At 33.5% G+C, this 27209-nt stretch overlaps 4 protein-coding genes across 5 annotated transcripts; all 4 read left to right on the forward strand.

Annotated features, from left to right (window-relative positions):
• Positions 1–767: 767 nt before the first annotated feature.
• LOC114729318 (cytochrome P450 CYP736A12-like) lies at positions 768–25696 on the forward strand. The gene is made up of 3 exons (XM_028916302.1): positions 768–1277; positions 1951–2826; positions 25475–25696. Exons 1-2 carry the CDS (start codon positions 795–797, stop codon positions 2785–2787), a joined length of 1320 nt encoding a protein of 439 aa, XP_028772135.1. The 5' UTR covers positions 768–794; the 3' UTR covers positions 2788–2826; positions 25475–25696.
• Positions 7395–10064, forward strand: LOC114729319 (cytochrome P450 CYP736A12-like). Its single transcript, XM_028916303.1, has 3 exons — positions 7395–7529; positions 7676–8253; positions 9228–10064. The coding sequence occupies exons 1-3, from the start codon at positions 7427–7429 to the stop codon at positions 10062–10064; spliced, it is 1518 nt and encodes a 505-aa protein (XP_028772136.1). The 5' UTR covers positions 7395–7426.
• LOC114729317 (cytochrome P450 CYP736A12-like) lies at positions 13631–16031 on the forward strand. Its single transcript, XM_028916300.1, has 3 exons — positions 13631–13774; positions 13944–14521; positions 15051–16031. The coding sequence occupies exons 1-3, from the start codon at positions 13669–13671 to the stop codon at positions 15894–15896; spliced, it is 1530 nt and encodes a 509-aa protein (XP_028772133.1). The 5' UTR covers positions 13631–13668; the 3' UTR covers positions 15897–16031.
• Positions 19545–25696, forward strand: LOC114729316 (cytochrome P450 CYP736A12-like). Of its 2 annotated transcripts, none has more exons than XM_028916299.1 (3): positions 19545–19695; positions 23700–24277; positions 24636–25696. In XM_028916299.1, the coding sequence occupies exons 1-3, from the start codon at positions 19590–19592 to the stop codon at positions 25485–25487; spliced, it is 1536 nt and encodes a 511-aa protein (XP_028772132.1). In that variant the 5' UTR covers positions 19545–19589; the 3' UTR covers positions 25488–25696. The 2 variants fall into 2 exon arrangements, with proteins under 2 accessions (XP_028772132.1, XP_028772131.1); XM_028916298.1 differs by lacking the exon at positions 19545–19695 and adding an exon at positions 23467–23614.
• Positions 25697–27209: the final 1513 nt, after the last annotated feature.

Here is a 27209-nt window from a genome sequence, read left to right on the forward strand (position 1 = left end):
GATATTTAATTATGATGATATTTTATATTTATGATTTAATTTTATTCATGTTTATATCTTTTATTATAATTTCATTGGTTTGTTTTTATTTTTTGATAAAAAATGAGAAATATGAAAAATTGTATTTTTTCTTAAATGGACCGAAAGCCCGCGAGCCGACCTTGAACCCGTCACGTTAAGAGTTAGGTTTAACAAATTGAGATATTTTTAAATTTTCGGTCCCATAGGACTGACTTTTCCAATTAAGCCCGTCGGGTCCCCGCCTCTAACATCCATAAGCCAAGCAGCTTTCTAGCCACATGAACTGAAATATCACCTTTTTCATAAGAGTTCCGGACCAAAGGCATTCATGTCATGTCTAAATCATTATCTACGAAACTATCCAGAGAGCCAAAGGCATTCTTCATTTCTTCTCAGTGCTAATTAACTAAGAAGTCGCCCCACACAAACATGATTCCTTCCACAATAGCCATTCCTGCTCTCTTCCTTCTCATGTTCATTTACATTCTTACAATCTTCTTGAGTCCAAATAAACACAAGAAACGTCCTCCAGGTATTTATCTCTTGTGTCTTGTTAAGACTATACTTAATGTTCATCATCAGTTTTTGTACCTGAAATCTAGGGAGATGATAACTTTTCACCTTGCTTTCTCAGAATTAATATTTCCCTTTGGAACTTTCATAATAATACATTACCAGGACCTTTGGCCCTTCCTATCATCGGCAACACCCACCAGTTAGGCACACTACCACATCGCAGTCTTCAATCTCTGGCCAACAAATATGGACCCATCATGTACCTACGGCTTGGACAGATCCCAACCATTGTGGTCTCTTCACCTGAAGCAGCCGAACTATTCCTCAAGACCCATGACCCTGTTTTTGCAAATCGTCCTCATACTCAGGCCACTGATTACTTATTTTACGGCTCCAAGGGTGTGGGCTTTTCTGAATATGGTCCATACTGGCGTGACATGAAGAAACTGAGCATCCAACATCTTTTTAATGCTTCAAATCAAGAGTTGTTTGGTCATCTTTGGAGGAAGGAGTTAAGAATGTTGGTGAAATCACTTGAGAATGCTGCTACCAAGGGCGTGGTTGTGGATATCAGTGAGAAAGTGCATGGGCTTTTAGAAGATATAGTTTATAAGATTATACTGGGACGCAATAACGATGACCGGTTTGATCTGAAGGGGCTCGTTTCAGAAGTTTTGAGATTGACTGGAGCATTTAATCTTGCAGATCTCGTACCTTGGTTAGGAGCATTCGATCTCCAGGTAACATGAACTATTTGATGATTTCATACATCAAATTAAGGATGCCATGTCTGATTCTTCTTTGATTGTTTATAGCTTTTTCATTGCCAGTTTTTATTTTTATTTAAAACGAAGGGATTTGACCGAATTAAGTTGTTACATCTAACTAATTTGGAGCACTACAAGCATTTTTAGAATTGAACGGGGTTCTATTGGTCTTCCCAATCTGCTATTGGCACGTTTCTAGCAAGGGGGATAAGGGTGCTCCTCCTTCCTATAATGTATCTGTTAATTGGCAAAAAAAAATCAAGATCCAAATTCTATTGTCCTTTACATATACTCTCTTTGTCTTTTATTATAAGATCTAATTTTTTTTAATTTGTTTGTCTTTTTTTAATTAGATTTTTTTTTTGGATTTGTTTAAACAATAAATGTATTTTTATCCATTTTACCCGTAACGAAGATGCTCTCTCTCATTATCTTTTTTCCATACAATCTCTCCTTTTTTTCTTCTCACTCACACTTATCCACTTATAAATAAGGGTATTTTTTTATTAAAAAAAGTACATTTACAACATATTTATTACTTTTAACTAATTTTAATTTTTTTAAAATCACATAATATAGTCAAGTGATTATAATAAATGAGGGAAGGGAGTGTAATGACAATACTCAAATCTGATTACTGTGTCAGGGACTAAGGCGTCGATGTAAGGAAATAAGCAAAGTACTTGACCAATTGTTTGAGAAGATAATAAAGGAGCACGAGCAAGCTCGTAAAACCCAGACGGATGGGAAAAATGAAGACTTTATAGACATACTACTCTCGCTAATGCATCAACCCATGGATGACGAACAAACTCATCAAATTACTCGAGACGACATCAAGGCCAATATGCTATCTTTGATTTCTGCGGCATATGACACTGCTGCTATTAGTGTCGAGTGGATTCTATCTGAACTTTTGAGGAATCCAAGGGTGATGAAGAATGTACAAGATGAGCTGGAAACTGTGGTTGGAATGAACAGAATGGTGGAAGAGATGGATTTATCAGAGTTGAATTACTTGAACTTGGTGGTGAAGGAGAATTTCAGACTCCATCCTGTTACACCATTCATCCCTCGAGCATCAGCAAAGGATGTTATGGTTGGTGAATACTACATAGAGAAAAAGTCACGAATCTTAGTAAACTTATGGGCACTAGGACGGAATCCTCAGATATGGTCGGACAATGCTGATGTGTTTTATCCAGAAAGATTTTTGAACAATAACATAGATCTGCAAGGACATGATTTTCAATTCCTACCATTTGGTTCGGGACGCAGAAAATGTCTTGGAATGCAACTGGGTCAAACTGCAGTTCAACTGGTGATAGCTCAACTCGCACACTGCTTCAATTGGGAGCTTCCTTCTGGGATGAAGCCTGATGATTTGGACATGACCGAATCATTTGGCCTCACGTCGCCAAGATCTAAGCATTTGTTAGTTGAGTTAACTCGTCGCCTATCTTCTGAGGTTTATGATGAATGAAAATGGTGTAAACTATGAAAGAATATGAAGTGCAAAAGAGGTGAATTTAGCACACTAGGTGCTTTTTTCAAATTATTGTGAAATAATGTGTCCGTTAAGCAGAGCTTGAGACTTTGTTCCATCAGACCGCCATTAATATTAATCAAAACCCACTGAACATATTACGGTTCTCACTTTCTGTAATATATATATATATATATATATATATAGATATATCGAAAAAGAAGTCGTATCGTTTTGTTTTAAGGCGGCCTTTAATTTATTGATCAACTTTCAATGGCATAACGTTACTCTGTTTTCTCCAATTATATACAAATATGTGTGATTTTTTTTTGTTATGCATAGATAAATAATCTTATTCGAAATACTTTCAGACATTAAATACAAAGACCTTTGTACCTTGGTTCGCCACTAATGGGCTGGTGATATTCTTTTTCAATTTGACTACTGACCCATTTGAGAAAGTATAGTAGAGACAAACTGGTTTGAATGTCGGGTTTCACATTGTGCACATATATACGATTAGCCTTTCATATATATATATATATATATATATATCGATCGAGGAATTAATATTCAATAATATTTTCATATTGTTTTGATTTCTAATGGCATGTAGGCTTCAAATTGTTACTGTTCCTCTGTTCCTGAAGGTTATACTATAACCTTATTATGTTTTTCTTTGTAAAAAAAAATGCATTATTATATGAAAGAGGGGGTTTTTATTAGGGAAAAAGACACAAAAATAACACTTAAATTTGAAAATCCCAAAAAAGTCACTTGAATTTGCAAAATTCCAATTTAGGTACAAGTTAACAATTTGGGATTTATAAATTTACTGAAATGATCATATTGCCCTTTATTTTTTTCATTATTTTAAAAAAATCAAATGCCTTTACTAGCAGCCCGGTTGCCGGTGCTCTAGTGCCAACGATGGCTGCCAGAGCTCAGGTGGCCACCGTTATCGGAGTTCTGGTCATCGGTAACAATTTTTTTGAAAATTTTTACAACTTTAGTAAAACGATTAACAAGTTTTGTAATACTATCAACAAATTTAGTATAACAGTTAACAATAGATTTTTCAGAAAATTCAAAAAATGATATTTTTACAATTTTAATAAAACTGTTAACAAACTCTATAACTCTATTAATAAGTTTGGTATAACATTTAATAACAGGTTTTCTGAAAAATTCAAAAAATGGTATTTTTACAACTTTAATAACTTTTTTTTTTGGGAAAAGTTTTAGTTATGAGATTGGATGGTGCTTATAATCTTGCAGATTATGTGCCAACATTAGGGGCTTTTGATCTTCAGGTATAGTAAAAACATACAAAGTTTTATTATGTGACTGGAATTACAAATTAACGCACACGTTATTACGCTTGTTGCCCCCAAAAACATACGTTTCTTAGTTCATTATCTCTAGTTTGTCATATCAAATCTATGAATGTCACGGAATAACACGACAGTTGAAGGAAACCAGTGAAGCACTTGATGGAGTGTTGGAGAAAATATTGAAGGAGTATGAGCAAGCTTTTAATGAACGAAAAGGTAAGCAGAATGATGACTTGGTACACATATTACTCCCGCTGATGCACCAACCCTTGAATGATGATGAACAAAACCTTGTGATCACTCGTCACAACATCGAAGGTACAGCATTAGAGCTCATTTTTGCTTCATTCGAAGCCACTGCTTGGACCATCGATTGGGCTTTATCTGAACTCTTGGGCTTTATCTGTTAGTCAATTTTGGTTATTAATGATCTCATCTGTGTCACATGCATGTGCGAAGAACAGACAAGACATGATAGATATTTTGGCCAAACTTCGTACAATCATATATGGTGGGTGGCAGCATTCCTATGGCAATTATATCATTACGTACTGTGTGCATTTAAATCCCAAAAATACCATTAGTATTAAATTTCATCTACAAAATATCAACTTCATTATTCTTTGACATGTTCCGACTTACTATATGACAAAAAGGGGAAAGAAAGTATACAACAGACAAGTTGTAGAAGCAAGAATAATAATCATTCCCCTTTTTAACTGATGATGCTCCAAGTAATTATTATATATGAAACCATCCAGAGAGCCAAAGGCATTCTTCATTTCTTCTCAGTACTAATCACGAGGAAGTGGCCGCACACAAACATGATTCCTTCGACAATAGCCATTCCTGCTTTCTTCCTTCGACCACACAAACATGGTCGGGTCGCAGAAAATGTCCTGGAATCCAATTGGGTCTGACTATAGTTAAAATGGTGATAGCCCAGCTAGTTCACTGTTTTAATTGGGAGCTACCTTGTGGGATGAAGCCTTGTGACATGGACATGACTGAAACATTAGAGCCAAGCCATTGTTGGCTGTGCCAGCTCATCGTATACCCTCAAAAGTTTATGATGAATAATTTTAATGTTGGTTAAGTACTTAGTATACGTGTACGCGTCTTTACGTAAAATGTGGTTTGGGTTTGCACATTATGGTGCTTACTTTGATAATTATACCCATGTTAGGAATTCTCAATGTGTTGATGTTGTTTAATTAATATAAATTGGCAACTTAAAATCTTACTACCCTTGTAACCTACAACCACAATTGCTAAACATTTCATTGTTGCTTGGCCATTGATGTAAATATTAATTGATATTCCATCCGATTCGCAACATAAGTCATTTCTAATTAATTTATGAGAACTCAAAGAGTATAGTCAACTTATTAAATATATTTTCAATTGAAATTTTTTCCAACTTAATTTGCATTATTAGATGGGGTTTTAAGTTGAAGAAGAGAAAAAAATATGAAGAATCATATTTAAACATTAATTATAAAAATAAAATTGATAAATAAGTATTAATTATTTTGCAAGTAACTTATAATGTAGATTAAAAAAATTCTTTTAAGAAGCGACTTATATGAAAAGTAAACTTTATGAGGTATTTGAGTAGAAACCAAATCATAACTTTAAAAGTTATTTTACAGTATATAAAAAAATATATAGAGAAATTTGTTTTGATTTGCGAAAATATTTCAAGCACCTTTTTAGTCAATTTCGATTATTAATGGTTTGATCTGAGCCACATGCATGTGCGATGACCAAACACGACATGATAGATATTTTGGCCAAACTTCGTACAATCATGGTGGTGGCAGCATTCACATGGCAATTTTATCATTACGTACTGTGTGCATTTAAATCCCAAAAAAATCATTAGCAGTAAATTTCATCTACATAATATCAACTTCATCATTCTTTGACAATACCATATGACAAAAGGGCAAAAGAAGTATAGCATAGACAAGTAGCAGAAGCAAGAATAATAATCTTTTACCTTTTTAAGTGATGATACTCCAAGTAATCAAAGCCCATAGCAAATTTTAACTAAAAGTTAGAAATGTAAAAGATGATTCTCTTGATTCCTAAAATTTGGGCGCGGATCTATGAATCCATTTAACTTAACTCATCTATTAAGGCTGGGAAAATGAGCAAGTCCAAAAAATATGAGGATTGGGTTTAAAATTTTTTCCTTCAAATAGGAAATAAACTTAAAAAGATTGGCTTTATAGGGCTGATGACTTAAACGGGTTGGTCCTGCAAGGTCGAGAGTCAGCCTATTTAGGTCCTTTTATATTTTTTTTTTGTTTTTTATAAATTTTTTGTATAATTATAATATTATTATTTTTATATTTCTAATAATATTTCAAATATTTAGTTATTATTATCATTTTAAAATTAAATTTCACATAATGGTTTGATTTATTTGATCTTAGACAATAATTTGTCCAAATTAAATTTTAACAAATGGGTTAATTTAGGCTTTAATAATAATTTGATTTATATTATATTTGGTGATATTTTTAAATTATATATATTTGATAAAAGAGTATTTTTATACTTATATAACTTGTGATTCTATAATTTGAGTTGGAAATGCATGAGTTTCAACAATAATGCTTCTCAAACTAAAGTAAAATAATAGTTAGACTATAAAATTTAAAAGCGAAATTCTTATAAAAAATAAAATCTGTGATATTTTTGCTCGGAAAAAAGAGGAATTGATTATAATGATGATAGAATTTTAAAAAATTAATGATAGTATTTGTCTATTGCACATTTGAACTATTGATGAAACTTTTAGATGTTGTTATCTTGTTCATTGATGTTTTAGATATTCTTGGATTTTGATAGATATTTAGATATGATGATATTTTATATTTATGATTTAAGTTTATTCATATTTATATGTTTTATTAATAATTTCATTGGTTTGTTTTTATTTTTTGATAAAAAATAAAAAAATGAAAAATAGCTTCTTCTTTTTAAACGTCTTTTTAAACGGGCCGAAAACTCAGGACTGACCGTAAATCCGTCAAGTTTAGTAAATTGAAATATTTTTAAAATTTCGGCGATGACTGACTCTTTTAATTAAGCCCGTCGGGTTCCGCCTCTAACATCCATAAGCCAAGCAGCTTTCTAACCACACGAACTGAAATATCACCTTTTTCAGGAGAGTTCCGGACCAAAGGCATTCATGTCATGTCTAAATCATTATCTACGAAACTATCCAGAGAGCCGAAGGCATTCTTCATTTCTTCTCAGTGCTAATCACTAAGAAGTCGCCACACACAAACATGATTCCTTCGACAATAGCCATTCCTGCTCTCTTCCTTCTCATGTTCATTTACATTCTTACTATCTTCTTGAGTCCAAATAAACACAAGAAACGTCCTCCAGGTATTTATCTTTTATTTCTTGTTGCGACTATACTTAATGCTTATTATCAGTTTTTGTACTTAAAATCTTGGGAGATGATAACTTTTCCCCTTACTTTCTCAGAATTAATATTTCCCTTTGGAACTTTCATAATAATACATTACCAGGACCTTTGGCCCTTCCTGTCATCGGCAACACCCACCAGTTAGGCACACTACCACATCGCAGCCTTCAATCTCTGGCCAACAAATATGGACCCATCATGTACCTACGGCTTGGACAGATCCCAACCATTGTGGTCTCTTCACCTGAAGCAGCCGAACTATTCCTCAAGACCCATGACCCTGTTTTTGCAAATCGTCCTCATACTCAGGCCACTGATTACTTATTTTACGGCTCCAAGGGTGTGGTCTTTTCTGATTATGGTCCATACTGGCGCGACATGAAGAAACTGAGCATCCAACACCTTTTTAATGCTTCAAATCAAGAGTTGTTTGGTCATATTAGGAGGAAGGAGTCAAGAATGTTGGTGAAATTACTTGAGAATGCTGCTACCAAGGGTGGGGTTGTGGATATCAGTGAGAAAGTGCATGGGCTTTTAGAAGATGTAGTTTATAAGATTATATTGGGACGCAATAACGATGACCAGTTTGATCTGAAGGGGCTCGTTTCAGAAGTTTTCAGATTGACTGGAGCATTTAATCTTGCAGATCTCGTACCTTGGTTAGGAGCATTCGATCTCCAGGTAACATGAACTAGTTGATGATCTCATACATCAAATTAAGGATGCCATTTCTGAATCTTCTTTGATTGTTTATAGCTTTTTCACTGCCAGTTTTTTATCTTTATTTGAAAAGAAGGGATTTGACTGAATGAAGTTATTACATCTAATTAAACTTGGAGGACCACTACCATTTCTAGACTTGAGTGTCAATATGCTATTGGCACCTTTCTAACCAGTAGGATGGAACCTCTCCCATTTTCTTCCCATTCTCTTTCTTCCTCTTCTTTTTCTAATAATTAGATTAACATATTTTAACAGTTGAGATTTAAATTTTTATAAACTATTTATAAAATTTTTTTAAAAATATTTAATGCATTTACAAACCATTAGAATTAAATTTTAATAGAATTTGTAATTTATTATTTATTTATTTTTATAATTTAATATTTTAATAATAGTTTTAAAAAGATTTAAATCTCAACTGTTAAAATATTAATCCAATAATTAAAAAAAGAAGAGAAAGGAAAATGATGAGAAGGGAAGAGAAGAGGTTCCGAACCGCTTCTCCTTCCTCATGTATCTCTTAATTGGGAAAAGAAAATTAAGATCCAAATTCTATTATTCTTTATATATACTCCTTTAATCTTTTATTATAAGATCTAATTTTTTGAATTGATTTGTCTCTTTTTATAAGAATTTTTTTATTTTTGGATTTGTCTAAACAATAAATGTATTTTTGTCCACTTTACCCCTAATGAAGATACTCTCTCTCATTATCTTTTTTCCATACAATCTCTCCTATTTTTTTCTCACTTACACTTATCCACTTATAAATAAGAGTATATTTGAAAAAGAAAAAAAGTACATTGCTAACATATTTATTACTTTTAACTAATTTTAATGGTTTTTTTAAATCATATAATATAGTTAAGTGGACTTATAATAAGGGAAGGAGGGAGTATAATGAAAATACTCAAATCTGGTTATTGTGTCAGGGAATAAGACGTCGATGTAAGGAAATAAGCAAAGCACTTGACCAATTGTTTGAGAAGATAATAAAGGAGCACGAGCAAGCTCGTAAAAGCCGCAAGGATGGGAAAAATGAAGACTTTATGGACATACTACTCTCGCTAATGCATCAACCCATGGATGACGGACAAACTCATCAAATTACTCGAGACGACATCAAGGCCAATATGCTATCTTTGATTGCCGGGGCATATGAAACTGCTGCTATTAGTGTCGAGTGGATTCTATCTGAACTTTTGAGGAATCCAAGGGTGATGAAGAATGTACAAGATGAGCTGGAAACTGTGGTTGGAGTGAACAGAATGGTGGAAGAGAAGGATTTATCAGAGTTGAATTACTTGAACCTGGTGGTGAAGGAGAATTTCAGACTCCATCCTGTTACACCATTCATCCCTCGAGCATCAGCAAAGGATGTTATGGTTGGTGAATACTACATAGAGAAGAAGTCACGAATCTTAGTAAACTTATGGGCACTAGGACGGAATCCTCAGATATGGTCGGATAATGCTGATGTGTTTTATCCAGAAAGATTTTTGAACAATAACATAGATCTGCAAGGACATGATTTTCAATTCCTACCATTTGGTTCAGGACGCAGAAAATGTCTTGGAATGCAACTGGGTCAAACTACAGTTAAACTGGTGGTAGCTCAGCTCGTACACTGCTTCAAGTGGGAGCTTCCTCCTGGGATGAAGCCTGATGATTTGGACATGACCGAATCATTTGGCTTCTCGTTGCCAAGATCTAAGCATTTGTTAGTTGAGTTAACTCGTCGCCTAGCTTCTGGGATTTATGATGAATGAAATGCGTAAACTATGAAAGAATATGAAGTGCAAAAGAGGTGAATTTAGCACACCAGGTGTTTTTTTTTTAAAAATTATTGTGAAATAACGTGTCTGTTAAGCAGAGCTTGAGACTTTGTTCCATCAGACCGCCATTAATTTGTTTTAAGGCGGCCTTTAATTTATTAATCAACTTTCAATGATATACCGTTACTCTGTTTTCCCCAATTGTATTATATGTGTGTGTGTGATTTTTTTTAGTTACGTGTAAGTAAGCAATCCTATTTAAAAAACTGTCATACATTAAATATGGACATATTTAACTTGGTTCGCCACTGATGAGCTGGTGATATTCTTTTTCAATTTGACTACTGGCCCATTTGAGAGAGTATAATAGAGACAAATTGGTTTGAATGCTGGCTTTCAGATTGTGCACAAATGTACGATTAGCCTTTAACATGTATATCGGTCGAGGAATTAGTAGTCAAGAATATTTTCATATTGCTTTGATTTAATTTCTAATGGCTTGTACTGTTCCTCTGTTCCTGAAGGTTATACTATAACCTTATTATATTTTTCTTTGTGCAAAAATACATTATTATATGAAACAGGGGTTTTTATTGATTGAAATTAAAAAAACAAATACTTTTAGACGATGAGTGGTTCCGAAATTTATGAAGCACTATTCTGCGTACTTGTGATATAGCTGAAATTGGCCACTAAAAATGACATATGAAGTTGACAACGCGCGAAAAGTGACCTGATCAGAATTTTAAAAGTAATTTTATTATGCATAAAATGAATATGTTTATAATAAATAAAATAAATATGTAAAAAAGGTTTTAGTTTGCGTGAAAGTGTTTGTGCAAAATAATTCAACCCCCCAACTTTGTTTCAAACTAAGTTCTATGAACAGGGGAAATACATCATAATTACATCAAATGGATTTTTACTCTAACGTTTCGTTTCATTTCACTCCATCTCATTTATGAACTTTTTGTTTAATTCCATTTTCAACTCTTGGACAAATAATCCCTCATTAGCACACAAAACCAAATTGTTCCCCCCCCACCCCCACCCCCACCTCCCTGTTGTTTTATAATTAAGTTAAACACATTCTTTCTTAAATGATAATGCAAAATTTTGGAATAAGCCACCATATTCATGCCCTTGTTATAAATATCATATTTGATATTGATATTGAATGATATTTATAACTTTATTTTAACTTTTAATAGAAACTATATTATTTTTTTGGTTAGGAACATTATGACATAAAATTTTGAATAAAGTAATTATTTCAAGTTAAGGATTTATTTTAATTCATTTCATAACGTTCTTGAGTCTTGACTGCTTCAAATTTTGTTTCGGCTCGAAACAAGATTTATTTGAAGTTGTCCTGGACACTACGAAATGAATAAAAATTAATTCTTTAAAATTAATACTCTATTCAATTCCATTGCGTAACGTTTGCTAACAAAATAATAATAATAATAATAATAATAATAATAATAATAGTAAAGCATCATTAATCGTTCTTAATCTTACATATGGCATACATGTCTAAATCATGCTTAACTTATGAGATAAATATGGCATTCATTTCTTAATTATTATGCGTGCGATTGATCTTTGAGTGTCAAACTGTTAATATCATCTATTTTAGGTCAGCAAATCCCAGTAGTCTTATTCTTTAATTAATCTTGCATTATTGGGCTGGGATAAAACAAAAGAAAGAAAAAATCTTATATTGCGGGACAGCTAATTAATTAATTGATAATTGATTCATTGACTCTGCTTTTGGGGGAAAAAAACTAGATTTTATATTTAGGATAGATGATAACATATTATGTTGACCCACTGTACTACCTACACTTTCTCAATCCAAATGCTAATCCACTATAATGTTGTTTCATTACACGGTTTGATCCTGCTCCTTATATGTATTTTTTTTATAAAGAAACTAATAATCATACTGGTTAGCCACGATTAAAAATTACTGGGATAGATACTTAACTACGAATATTAAAAAAATTAGTTAAGTTGATTTTTTTAATAGATGAATATTATTTTTTTAAAATACTCTTATTAATCATGTATATTAAAATAGAAATTTTTTAACAAGTGCAATTATTAGGAATACTACTTTAGCTTTAAAATAATTCTTATATTCAGAGCCGAAAATAGTATAAATAATATTTTGGCTAGACTCTTGTGTAATTTAATTAGGCATTACTAGTTATATTTAAAACCAATGTTCTTTCATAATCATTGCGCGCGCGTGGCTTCCTCTATGATTTATTATCAGGTGTCTATGGATCTTTTAAATCTAAAAAAAAAAATCGCGTTTCATTTTCTAGGTTATTTTGCAAATTTAAATAAAAAATATTACTTGACTACCAAGTACAGCTTTTTTTTAATTAGAATTGAGATTTTAAACCAAATCATGAAATAGCAATAATTTATGATGAGTTAAGACATTAAGATAGTCAAATGTATTATTTAATAAAGAAAAATTTATTTTTTAGTCCTTATAATTTTGATGCAATTCTAAATTAGTCATCAAACTTTAAGTTGGTACAACTCAATTCTTATAGTTTTGACTCAATTAAAACTTAGTTATTGAACTCTAATTCATTACAACTCAATAGAAACCGATCACCGATTTAATTTAAGTACCTTTACAGGATAGACCTCAATAGAAAACTGAAGAATAATAGCAGTAAGTGATTGAGTTCAGTAGTTCATTATATAAAATTATATAGTAGTTTTTACCATTTAAAATTTTATTTCCTAAGTTTTATAAAATATATAATTTTCTTTTTTAAGATACAGGGAATAATATTTTAAATGATTAAACTATAAGGATTGAGTAACATTTGGATTAACATTTAGGAATTAGTAAAAAAAGACAAAGATTATGTCGTATGGAATCAAAAGTTCAAGAAATGAGTTAAGTCTAAGAGTTGTTTTAAAAGTAATTTTACAGCATATAAAGTAAGTATGTAAAAGGAGTTTTATCCTAATTTGCATACAAGTGCTTTTAAAAAGTACTTTCAGGGGAAACCAAATACCCTCTTAGTCAAAATGATAAGAACAAATAGATGGATTTTTCCTTAACCTAAGTATATTTGAAAAATATTGAAATGCTATCTTCTAACTATAACCGTCTTTTTTAATTTTGTGACATGATTCAATATATATGTGCAATGTTTTAGGGATAATATAAGTAATGGAATATGAGTACATAAAGCAGAATTCATTTTGTAATTATTTTGTGTGAGTGTATGTATTTATGTCACTATGTTATATTTAAATCCCAGAAGTATCAAAGAAAATCTTACACATGTAAGCCAAGAAGCTTTCTTGTCCCATTTACCCAAAAATTACCTAGTCAAATAAACACTTGGCAAAATGGGATTTATTGGGTCCACGTTATATTACATTTGACATTTTGGATCATATATTGTCGTGTCTAAGTGGGGGAAAACAAAAAGAATTCTTTTCGTACTCCCTCTAGTAAGTTGCTATATATACGCATTTTTATCTAATGCATTATGATCATACCCATCATTGACCTCCGACTTTTCACTTTCAGATCCTTAGCTATCAAACTATATCCAACATGATTCCTTCCACTGTAGCCATTCCGGCAATCTTCCTTTTAACGTTGATTTACATTCTTACTATCTTCTTGCGCCCAAACAAAATTGCTCAGAAACGTCCTCCAGGTATTTACTTATCTATTTATTTCTTGCGGCTATGAACTTAATGTTCGTTATTATCAGGTTTATGTATTCGAATCTAGGAAGATGATAGGCCCTTTCTTCTTAGCTTCTTAATTATTATGAGTAATATGTTTCCTTTTATCACTTTCAAATTTTCATCATGCATCACTAGGACCTCTGGCCCTTCCTATTATCGGAAGCCTTCACTTGTTAGGCACACTCCCACATCGCAATCTCCAATCTTTGGCCAATAAATATGGACCCATCATGTTGGTGTGGCTGGGACAAGTCCCAACCATTGTGGTCTTCTCCTCTGAAGCTGCTGAACTGTTCCTCAAGACTCATGATCCTGCTTTCGCAGACCGTCCCCAGACTCAGGCCATTGATTACCTATTTTACGGCTCCAAAGGTTTAGTCTTTTCTAATTATGGTTCATATTGGCGTTACATGAAGAAAATAAGCGTCCAACATCTTTTGAGTGCTTCAACTCAGGAGTTGATTGGTCATGTGAGGAGGGAGGAGTTAAAAATGGTGGTGGAGTCACTGGAGAATGCTGCTAAAATGGGTGGGGTAGTGGATATCAGTGAGAAAGTGCATGGGCTTTTAGAAGATATGGTTTATAAGATTATACTGGGACGGAATAGGGATAGCCAATTTGATTTGAAGGGGCTCATTTCTGAGGGTTTGAGATTGTCCGGAGCATTTAATCTTGCAGATATGGTGCCTTGGTTAGGAGCATTTGATCTCCAGGTATGATGTTTTAAATGAATATCATGATTCTGATTAACGTTTATACCTGAAATTTGGTTCTTAAATCTCTGCCTCGTGTGTGAATTAAAATCCCCGCGTCATAATCCAAAGTTATACTCATAGTATATATATATAGACTCTTAAAAAGATCCCTAGCAAAGGGTAGAGTTGAGTAGATGTAATATGATAGAAATTGCATGCAATTTATGCCTTTAAAATAATCCTTTGGACTAATGACCTTCTAGCCTAGCGTCATGGTACTCAAGTCATTATGTGAGGTTATGGATTCGATTCCGCTTGTATCCTCAAGTTATTACCACATACTCCTCTAACTCAAAATTTGAGAAAAGAAATTCCTTTGGGTAAGCCTATATCATTTTTTCTAACATGCCATCAGAGCATCTTTAGTACGATTTGGGATGCCTCCCCTTCCTATTACTTTATTATATGAGAAAAAAAAAAATGTAAGAACCAAATTTTAACATAATTGATATATACCACAACTACTTAAATCTTATTATTTTTTCAGGGGCTTACAAAACGCTTCAAGAAGATAAGAGGAGAGCTTGATCAATTGTTTGAAAAGATAATAAAAGAGCATGAACAAGCTTCTAACTCATACAAAGATGGGGATCATAAAGATTTCGTTGATATATTATTGTCATTGATGCATCAATACAAGGATGATGATGAACAAAACCATGAAATTACTCGAGATGACATTAAGGCTACATTACTATCGATGGTTATTGGGGCATATGAAACTTCCGCTATGACTATTGATTGGATTCTCTCTGAACTTTTGAGGAATCCAAGGGTGATGAAGAATCTACAAGATGAGCTAGAAACTGTGATCGGAATGAATAGAATGGTGAACGAGACGGATTTATCGAAGTTGAATTATTTGAACATGGTGGTCTTGGAGAATTTCAGACTTCATCCCATTGCACCATTCATCCCTCGATCATCCACACAGGATATTACGGTTGGTGGATACCATATAAAGAAAAAGTCACAAATCTTCATAAATTTATGGGCATTAGGACGAGATCCTAAGATATGGTCAGATAATACTGATGTGTTCTATCCAGAAAGGTTCTTGAATAGCAGCCCATCAAACCTTCAAGAATATGATCATCTACTTTTTTCATTCGGATCGGGTCGTAGAAAATGTCCGGGAATGCAGATGGGGTTAACCACAGTTAAACTTGTCACAGCTCAACTTGTGCACTGCTTTAATTGGGAGCTTCCTTCTGGGATGAAACATAGTGATTTGGACATGACCGAATCATTTGGCCTCACCTTGCAAAGAACTAAGCACTTGTCAGCTATGCTATCTCAGCGTCTACCTTTTAATAAGGTTTACAATGAATGAAATTCATGTAATTTTAGGGCCTTGGGACAATGAATATGGTGTATATATTGATGTAAATAAATAAATGTTATATAGAAGTTATGGATATGACTATTTAACGCTGAACAGAGATATTACAAAACCACTTAAGCATCCAAATACTTAGATTACAATAATGTTTCAGAAAAATAACACCATTAAACTCACAAGGATGGTAGCTAGCCCGTTGTATCTTCTTAGGTTCAATTCTTCATCTTTATTGACTTTGAATATTGGATTTCTTTTGTTCTTATTTTGCATGTGTCATTCTCCCACGTTATTTTTCCAACGTTATTTTTCCTTGGGTCTCAACGACTAGTTTCCTCTTTAACAATTGTCACCTAGTTGCTCCTTGTTTATATTTCTGTAATAAAGACAATTTTTCCCAATTATTCACGATTCCTTTTCCTAAAATATCATGGATACTAGTTAAATTCTATATTTTCTATTTTCCCCCTTTTAATTCGTTGGTCTCCTTCTAAGATTATGTTACCTCTGGTGTTAGATATAACAATTAGTTGAAGATTGAATTTGGTCATAAATATGAAACCTTAACCCATTTTGACTCTCAAATTTATCATTTTTTTCCTAAAATATTCTTATTGATTATAAAGAGTTTCCACCAAGAGATTCCTAGTGCATATGATCAAAGAGAGTAATTTAGAAAACTCAATACAGATTTGTTACAATTAACCAATTTAATTAATATTTCAAGTTAACTATCTAGCTCTTATGTTAAAGATAATAGATCACGTAATATATAAGGGCATGTACGTATACGCCCCTCAAGTGATTTATTTCGCAGATGAATTATTTGACTACCATAAAACATATCTTCCCACTAATTAAGGATTAGTCAGATCATACCATTGATGAGCATGTGGCGCCAGCTGCTCTAGGGGGACTTAACAAGTTACGTGTTTTTTAATTGATTTAATTATTTTAGATCAAATTATTTTATGAATCTCTCATCAATATGATAACTCCTACACAAAGAGCCAAGTTGCTCCTCCAATTAAAAAATATTTTTTATTTCTTGCCAAAGACCTTTTTATATATTGTGTAGTTTTTGTTTGCGGAGACGTAAGAACCATTAATTATTTATTACATTAAGTTTTGGTTAGGCACATAACTGCTAATTAAATTAGATTGCTTCAACTTTGATGCTGGGTTAGGTAGAAGGTCTTAATCATGCTGAAAGTCAGAGGTTAAATATTTTAGCCACTCATTTCTTAATCGTTTTATATAACGTGATATGGTTTGTGTGTGTGTGTGTGTGTGTGTGTGTGTGTGTGACTAATGGAGCATATACGAATTGGCTATACTGCTTTGTTGAAGAGAGTGTGGTTTTATTTGAACGTTTATGTAACCAATTATATTTATATGTAAATAATATATACCATTATGGCTTGGTTGATATGAAACTCTTGTTACTGTCCAGGTTACAAAAGCATATATATGTAACTTGTTATGTCTCATCTAAATTAAAATCAACATGCACCCATCGTTAATGGAGATCTAGTTGTAAAAACTTTAAGGCATATTTTGAATGTTTCATCATCGAGAATCTATATAGAATTATATTTTCCCCCACAAAAACAGTTGAATATATAGAGAAACATATGATCATAAAGCATAAGCAAAAAACAAGAAGTTAAAGATCCGCAGAATCTTGCAGTCCCAGTTAATGATTCTTGCCAAGCGAATTCATTCTGCCCTTTTTCTTTTTTCGATAACACGAGAAACTAAACTGGGCTGCGTCGCTCCCTTTCAGTGATCTGCTCAAAGTTCCATAGGAGCTTGCACCAAGTGAATTCATTCTAATATGTTATATTGGCGCCATGTGAAGAAACTAAACGTCCAACATCTTTTTAGTGCTCCAAAATTCAAATCAAGAGTTGATTGGTCATGGGCTTTTAGAAGATATAGTTTAAAAGATTATATTGGGACGGAATAAGGATGACAAATTTCATCTGAAGGGGCTCTTTTCTGAGGATTTGAAATTGGCTGGAGCATTTAATCTTGCTGATATTGTGCCTTGGTTAGGAGCATTCGATCTACAAGTGTGTGTCTGTGTGTGTGTGCATGATGTTTTAAATGAATCACAATCACATGATCTTTTTAATGATTTGATCAACGTCTGTGAGTTTATAAATCCCTGTGTGCATAATCCAAAATCTCACTAATAATAGATAGAAACTAGTGCCTCCTATTAGTCATGCTAACCATCCATTTCAGTATTTCACACACACATATTATCACGTAGCACACTCTGGGAAGCAATATTTTAAATCCCGAATCAGTCACTGAATTGGGCAAGAGACACTAAAGGATCAACGGCTGGACAGATATGAAGATCCTTCTTCTCGATCCAAATATTAATCCATTATGATGTTTCATTTCACGGTTTGACCGTGCTCCTTATGTATATATTTTTTGAAAAAGAAACTAATGAATTACACTCCTTAGTTATATTTTAAAATCAATAATATTTAGGCATTGTTAGCAAGCTAGATAGCATGTGTAAATCATGTTACCTCCAGTCCTTAATATAAGAATTAATTTGGATTCTAAATATAATATCCTGATTTACTTTGTCTTTCATATTTATCTTTTTTTTTTTTAAGATTGTCCTTATAGTAATTGCACATGTTAAAAGTCTTATCAAATAGTAATTCTAGCTAACTAATACATATGATTAGCAAGGATATTTGAGGGAAGACAACACATATTAGTTACAAATAACTAATTCAATTAATTTTTTAATCTATTTAAATTAATTAATTAGTTTTTATATTAAGGATAAGTGGAGTAGGTACAGAAAGTGCCATTCATTTCAATAACGTTTTGGGCGCGTGACTTCTCTGTTATTTATTACAAGGCATCTTTAGACCTTCTAAAGAGAAATTGTGTTTCATTTTATAAGTTATCTTTCAAATTTAAATAATACTAGGAGAAATATAATGTTAATAGTAATGTCGTTTTTAAATTTCTGTGACAAATAAAAAAAATTACTTGGCTCTTCCATGCATGAGAAATTGCGGCTGAGAAATAATTAATCCCCCTTTTAATCGAAATTGAGATTTTAATTTGAAAAACCAAATCTTGAATAGCAATAATTTATGATGAATCAAGACATTAAGATAGTCAAATGTGTTATTAATCAAAGCACATTTGAAAAGATTGAATGAAATGTTCTAAGAATATTAACTATCTATATATAACTGTCTTTTCTTTATTTTTGTAAGATGATTAAAGGTATTTGTGCGATATGTTAGGGATAACCTATACTACATGTAACTAACGTAATGATAAGTACATAAAGCAGCATTGATTTTCTTTATTGTAATTATTTTGTGTGCACGCACAAGCGAGTGAGTTAATTAATTATCCCAAAAATATCATAGAAAAGCTTATATACACTTTTACCTTGTCAAACAATCATTTCTAGTTTGTTGATTGGGTCGACAATAGATATTAGAGATCATCATGTCCTGTTGCCGTATCCAAATGGGGATCCAAGCATTCACAAAGAAACAAAATTAAAGGAATTATTTTCATACTCCCTATAATTTGCTATATATGCCTTCTCATCTGGTGCATTATGATCATACCCATCATCTAGCCTCCGACTTTCCACTTTCAGATCATTATATATCAAACTATATATCCAACATGATTCCTTCCACATTAGCCATTCCTGCAATTTTCCTTTTAACCTTGATTTACGCTCTTACTATCTTCTTGCGCCCAAACAAAATTGCTCAGAAACGTCCTCCAGGTATTTACTTACCATGGACTTAATTATATTTTCAGGTTTTATTAGTTGAATCTAGGAACAGATGATAGCTTTTTCCTTCTTACCTTCTTATTAGGATTAATCTTTCCTTTTTATCACTTACAAATTTTCATGATGCATCATTAGGACCTCTGGCTTTTCCTGTCATTGGAAACCTTCACTTGTTAGGCAAATTACCACATCGCAGCCTTCAATCTTTGGCCAATAAATATGGATCCATCATGTTGGTGTGGCTGGGACTTTGTGGTTTCGTCCTCTGAAGCTGCTGAGCTGTTTCTCAAGACCCATGACCCTGCTTTTGCAGACCGTCCGCAGACTCAGGCCAGTGATTACATATTTTATGGCTCTAAAGATATAGTCTTTTCTAATTACGGTTCATATTGGCGTTACATGAAGAAAATAGGCGTCCAATATCTTTTTAGTGCTTCAACGCAAGAGTTGATTGGTCATGTGAGGAGGGAGGAGTTAAAAATGGTGTTGAAGTCACTGGAGAATGCTGCTAAGATGGGTGGGGTTGTGGATATCAGTGAGAAAGTGCATGGGCTTTTAGAAGATATAGTTTATAAGATCATATTGGGATGGAATAAGGATAGCGAATTTGATCTGAAGGGGCTCGTTTCTGAGGCTTTGAGATTGACTGGAGCATTTAATCTTGCAGATATTGTGCCTTGGTTAGGAGCATTTGATCTCCAGGTATATATGATGTTTTAAATGAATAACATGGTTTGATTAACGTTTTTATATCCGAAATTTGCTTGCAATTTACGGCATTGAAGTAATCCTTCGGGTAAGCCTCTCTTAGTCTTTCCAACAAGCCATTAAAGTACGCCTAGTAGGATTGAGTTACCCCTCTCATCCTATCACTTTTTTTAGCTGACAAGAACTAAAAAACATGTAAGAACCAAACTTTAACATGATATGTAATGCAACTATTTAAATCTTATCGTTTCAGGGTCTTGCAAAACGCTTCAAGGAGATAAGCAGAAAGATTGATCAATTGTTGGAAAAGATAATAACAGAGCATGAACAAGCTCCTAACTCATACAGAGGCGGTAAACATAAAGATTTCATTGACGTAGTATTGTCATTGCTGCATCAATCCCAGGATGATGAACAAAACCATGAAATTACTCGAGATAACATTAAGGCTGCAACGCTATCTATGATTGCTGGGTCATATGAAACTTCTGCTGTGACTATCGAATGCACTCTATCTGAACTTTTGAGGAACCCGAGGGTGATGAAGAATCTACAAGATGAGCTAGAAACTGTGGTAGGAATGAATAGAATGGTGAACGAGACAGATTTATCAAAGTTGAATTATTTGAACATGGTGGTCTTGGAGAATTTCAGACTTCATCCTGTTGCACCGGTCATTCCTCGAGCAGCCACAAAGGATATTACGGTTGGTGGATACCACATAAAGAAAAAGTCACAAATCTTCATAAATTTATGGGCATTAGGACGAGATCCTCAGGTATGGTCAGATAATACAGATGTGTTTTACCCAGAAAGGTTCTTGAATAGCAACCCACCAAACCTTCAAGAATATATGATCGTCTACTTTTTTCATTTGGGGCTGGTCGTAGAAAATGTCCTGGAATGCAGGTGGGTTTAACTACAGTTAAACTTGCCATAGCTCAACTTGTGCACTGCTTTAATTGGGAGCTTCCTTGTGGGATGAAACCTAATGATTTGGACATGACCGAATCGTTTGGCAGTACGTTGCAAAGATCTAAGCACTTGTCAGCTATGCTAACTCATCGTCTACCTTCTAATGTTTATAAGGAATGAAATTCATGTAATTTTAAGGGAGAATTGCAATAAAGTCCTAAGGATGAAACATAATTATTACAAAGTCTCAATGATAACTGAGTAGATTGTAGTGACAAGTTTCAGAATAGGTAATAATAAGTTCTCACTTGTTATTGATATTTTTTAGTGGTTATTTCCTTTTCATGGAACTCTATTGCAGTTGTCCCTAATGTTATTTGATTATATAAGATACTACTTCCGGTTCTTAATATAAGAGTTTGTTTGATTTTTAATTTAATCCTAAATATAAGATCCCAATCCACTGTCTTTCATACTTATCTAATTTTTTTTAAAAAAAGTAGTCATTATAGTACGTAATCGCACGTATTAAATATTTCATCAAATGATAGTTTTAGCTAATATATTTGATTAGTAAGGGTATTTTAAGAAAAACAACACATATTTATTATACATAACTAATTTAACTAATTTTCTTAATTCATTCAAATTAGTCAACTAACTCTTATATTAAAAACTGGAGTTAGTAGTACATTAGAAAATGAATATTGTATATGAGAGTGTTTTGTGTGCTAATGTATTTTCCAGTTTTAGTCTTCCCTGCACAAAGTAATCAGATAAAATCAAGGGATGGAGATGAAGAGAATCAAGCAGCACCACAAAATTATGATGGCTTGATCACGCCCAGTCCTCTGTAGAATGCTCAAGATTTTTTCACTATAATAATCGAATCACAATTTAATTCCTACAAGTTCTTACGCCAAGTTCACCTGCAAATTATTACAATATTCTTAGGTCCCGTTTGGTACGAAACATTAAAAATAAGGGATTGAGATTGAGATTGTAATTGAAAAAAATCATTAAAATAGTATTTAGTATAAGTAATTGCTTATTACATGGGACTAGGCAACCCAATAGGAGTGGGATTAGAAAATACCACTTTTCCTCATAGTATTTCCCTCATGGTTTAGCTAATCCCATATAACAATCAATCTCTTATAATAAATACTCTTTTAATATATTTTTTTAATCCTAATTTCTATCCTTAATTTTTAATGTTTCTTATCAAACACAACCTTGAGGTTTTCGCATATTTCACCTAAAGCTAGCACATCAGATTTCTACACGTACGACTCATCCAGAACTAGGTGGGAGGATATGATTTTTTTTTTTTTTTTGCATGTTGGGAGGATATGAATATAACTAACTGAAAAGGCTCCAGTAGTACATACAAAACAAAACCACTTGAGCACAAATTAAAGAGTCAAGTTCGCTCCTCCAATTTTTTTTTGAAAAAATATTTTCACGCAAATGACCTTTTTATTTATTGTGTTGTTTTATTTTCGGATATGTATTATAACCATTAATTCCTATTAATTCTTCGCTGGGCACATTACTAAATTAGATTTCAAGTAAGTCCAATGTGACATTGATGTTGGGTTAGGTGAAAGGTCTAAATCATGCTGAAAGCCATAGGCTAAATATTTATTAATCATTTTACTATTTTCAGTCCTAAATATAGGGTTTATAATCAATGATTTATAGAATTATTTCCACCCACATGAACAGTTGAGCATAGACACGGATGATAATAAAGCACAAACAAAGGAAATGAAACAAGAGTTAAAGATATGTACAATCTTGCAGTCCTATAGTAATAATGACAGTGTTTAAGAGTCTTCCACTGATGATGGGGGATTTTAAATACTTTGTATGTAGCTATTAATTTAGAGTATGCCGTACAAAAAAGTTGCCCCCTTTAGCCTTGAAAAATATAAAGCATCTCACCAAATAAGCCCATCCTACATTTTCTCCATGGTGGGTTAGGTTACTTAACTCATATCACGAGCAAATCATGCATACGTTGAAAGGCAAACATAGCATATTCAATTATTGCCCCCAAAACGTAAGTAGAATCCAATGACATCTGAGTCAATATAAATCACTATATATATACGTATAGATATATAATGGGTCCATTTCTTCATTGCAAATTATACATCAAGCATGTTTCCTCCAACAGTGGCCATCCCTGCATTCCTTCTTCTGACCTTCATCTGCATTCTTTTTTCCATCTTCTTGCGTTCAAATAGTAATCACAGCAAAAATGCTAGGAAACATCCTCCAGGTACTTGTCATTTGAATTATTTCTTCTAATTTTACTCAGCGTTAATAATATTTCTCTTTCACTTTCTATACACATCTATATATAGGTCCCCTGGCTCTCCCCATTATTGGCAACCTGCACTTGTTGGGCACACTTCCACATCGCAACCTTCAATCTCTGGCCAACAAATATGGACCCATCATGTACTTAAGGCTTGGACAGATCCCAACCATTGTGGTCTCTTCACCTGAAGCAGCCGAACTATTCCTCAAGACCTATGACCCTGTTTTTGCAAATCGTATTCATACTCAGGCCACTGATTACCTATTTTACGGCTCCAAGGGTGTGGCCTTTTCCGAGTATGGTTCATACTGGCGCGACATGAAGAAACTGAGCATCCAACATCTTTTCAGTGCTTCAAATCACGAGTTGTTTGGTCATCTTAGGGGGAAGGAGTTAAGAATTATGGTGAAGTCACTGGAGAATGCTGCAACAATGGGTGGGGTTGTGGATATCAGTGAGAAAGTGCATGGGCTTTTAGAAGATATAGTTTATATGATGATATTGGGACGCAATAAGGATGATCAATTTGATCTGAAATTGCTCATTTCTGAAGCTTTGAGATTAGCTGGAGCTTTTAATCTTGCAGATGTTGTGCCTTGGTTGGGAGCATTTGATCTCCAGGTATGATGCTTTAACTGAATAACATGAACCGTTTAACATATGAAATTACTGCCATTTCTTAATTTTTATTCCATTGTTTAGAGCTTTTTCATAGCATAGTTTTTATTTTTATTTGAAAAGAAGGGATTGGATTGAATTTAATTTATTACACCTAAATCTGGAGGACTACTAGCCTTTGTGGAATTGAGTGGGGTTCTATTGGTCTTCCCAATATGCCATTGGCACCTTGCTAGTAGCAAGTAGGATAAGGGGCTCTGCTCCTTCCTAATGCATTTCTTTATTGGGAAAAGAAGATTAAGATCCAAGTTGTACTATCGTTTATATATATAATGAAAATATTCAAAACTTACTGTGTCAGGGACTAAGACATCGATGTAAGGAAATAAGCAAAGCACTTGACCAGTTGTTTGAGAAGATCATAAAGGAGCATGAGGAAGCTCGTAACAGCCACAAGGATGGGAAAAATGAAGACTATATAGACATACTACTCTCGCTAATGCATCAACCCATGGATGACGAACAAACTCATCAAATTACTCGAGACGACATCAAGGCCAATATACTATCTTTGATTTCTGGGGCATACGAGACTTCTGCTATTAGTGTCGAGTGGACTCTATCTGAACTTTGCAGGAATCCAAGGGTGATGAAGAATCTACAAGATGAGCTAGAAATTGTGGTTGGAATGAACAGAATGGTGGAAGAGATGGATTTATCAGAGTTGAATTACTTGAACCTGGTGGTGAAGGAGAATTTCAGACTCCATCCTGTTACACCATTCATCCCTCGAGCATCAGCAAAGGATGTTATGGTTGGTGAATACTACATAGAGAAAAAGTCACGAATCTTAGTAAACTTATGGGGACTAGGACGGAATCCTCAGATATGGTCGGATAATGCTGATGTGTTTTATCCAGAAAGATTTTTGAACAATAATATAGATCTGCAAGGACATGATTTTCAATTCCTGCCATTTGGTTCAGGACGCAGAAAATGTTTTGGAATGCAACTGGGTCAAACTACAGTTAAACTGGTGGTAGCTCAACTCGCACACTGCTTTAATTGGGAGCTTCCTTCTGGGATGAAGCCTGATGATTTGGACATGAATGAATCATTTGGCCTCTCGTTGCCAAGATCTAAGCATTTGTTAGTTGAGTTAACTCGTCGCCTGTCTTCTAAGGTTTATGATTATGGGGAACATGATATATAATACTCCCCTCGACGCACCAATTCAAGGATGATGAAACAAAACCATGGGATTAGTTGAGATTACATCAAGGTTAATTACTGTACTATGACTAATATTGGAGCATATGAAGCCACTGCTCTGTTGAAGACTGTGGTTTTTATTTGAACTGTTATATACAGTGAATGATATTTGTATCTAAATAATACTTCTGTTTGTTGGTTGATATGTGACTCTTGTTGTTATTCTGGTATAGAAATTAAAAATATATATATACACACACACTCCTCCGGTCCTTAATATAGGACCCAATTTTTGAATTGGTTTTGATCCTAAATTTAAAACCCATTTCTCATATTTATCAATTTTCTCTAAATTACCCATATAGATACTCCCTCAACCGTAATCAAGTAGAAGAGGGAGAAGGGTATTAAGAAAGATGATTATAGTGTTTTAGGAAAAATGTGTCACTTTTCTTATAATTAACTAACTTACCTAACTTCTTTATTCTAATCAAATTAGTTAAATGAATCGTATATTAAGAATCAGAGGAATATGTATTGTTGTGTATGTAAAGGGATGTGTCAAAAGTGAAGTCCCACATTGCCCAAGAGAGAGGGAACTCAAGTGTATAAATACTATCACACATTATTAGGCTAGTGAATGGGCTAGAGGAGAAGGAGAGTCTCATGCACACAACAACAGCCCACCAGGAGGGAAACGTAGTTGAAAATTGGCGATTCCCCTCCTGCGCGCGAATTAGAACAGTACTAGCAATGGTGTTAAGAGAGCTTATCAGAAAATCCTTTTTTTGACCGTTTATTTTTGTAACAGCCGAATGTTACTGAATGTTGGGAGTTTTCAAACATGATTAATCATCCATTAATCCTTAAACTGTTTCTCATGGATTAATGTCTGGTAACGTCTAAAATTTATTTCTTAAACATACCCAACGTTCATAACCGACGGTATAATTACAGATTAATGCAGTAATGTATGAAACCGACGAGTTAATCGTGTTTATGATGGTACCCAACAGTTAGGTCCCCGAGGCCTATATAAAGTGGTCCAGGACAGTGTGTTTTGCACCCCGCTCTCGAGCTTTCGAGCATCTGTTTCTCCTTTGCATTTCTCTTCTTCCCTCTCTGTGTTTCTGTGGTGTTGGGTTATATTTTTCTACTGTTCTGTCACCCTGTTTTCTGCAGGAAGGGTTCGTTTAATCCTGGGGAGTGCCGCAGTCACATTTACCTACGGTGGCGGAATAACTCTTAAGGACAATGTCTGCCGGCACGACTCGAACCTAGCTGATACATACCTCCAGTTTGCTCAACATGTATGTATGTAACTTGTTTTGTCTTATCAAAAAGTGCCCATATCATTTCATTAATTGGAGACCTTATTGTAACTAAAGGCATTTTGAAAGTTTCATCAATAACTTATACAATTATTTAATTGCCCCCACAAAAACAGTTCATCATGGGCACGCATGATCAGAAATCACAAACAAACGAAACGGAACGAAAAGTTAAAGATATACAGAATCTTGCTGTCTCTTCCATTAAAATCATGGCCAAATTAACGGACCAATTACGTATAAACAAGTTGAAGATATATTCTCCCCTTATATGTCACCTCACGCATTTTTTTTATTTTTTTTTATTTATAAAGACATATTTAAAAATAATTATATTTCTAATATATTTATTATTTTTAATTAATTTTAACTAATGATTCGTTATTTATAAA

Source organism: Neltuma alba, unplaced genomic scaffold (assembly GCF_004799145.2).
Source record: "Neltuma alba isolate B1F8T4 unplaced genomic scaffold, ASM479914v2 tig00012628_pilon, whole genome shotgun sequence".
Taxonomy (NCBI): Eukaryota; Viridiplantae; Streptophyta; class Magnoliopsida; order Fabales; family Fabaceae; genus Neltuma; species Neltuma alba.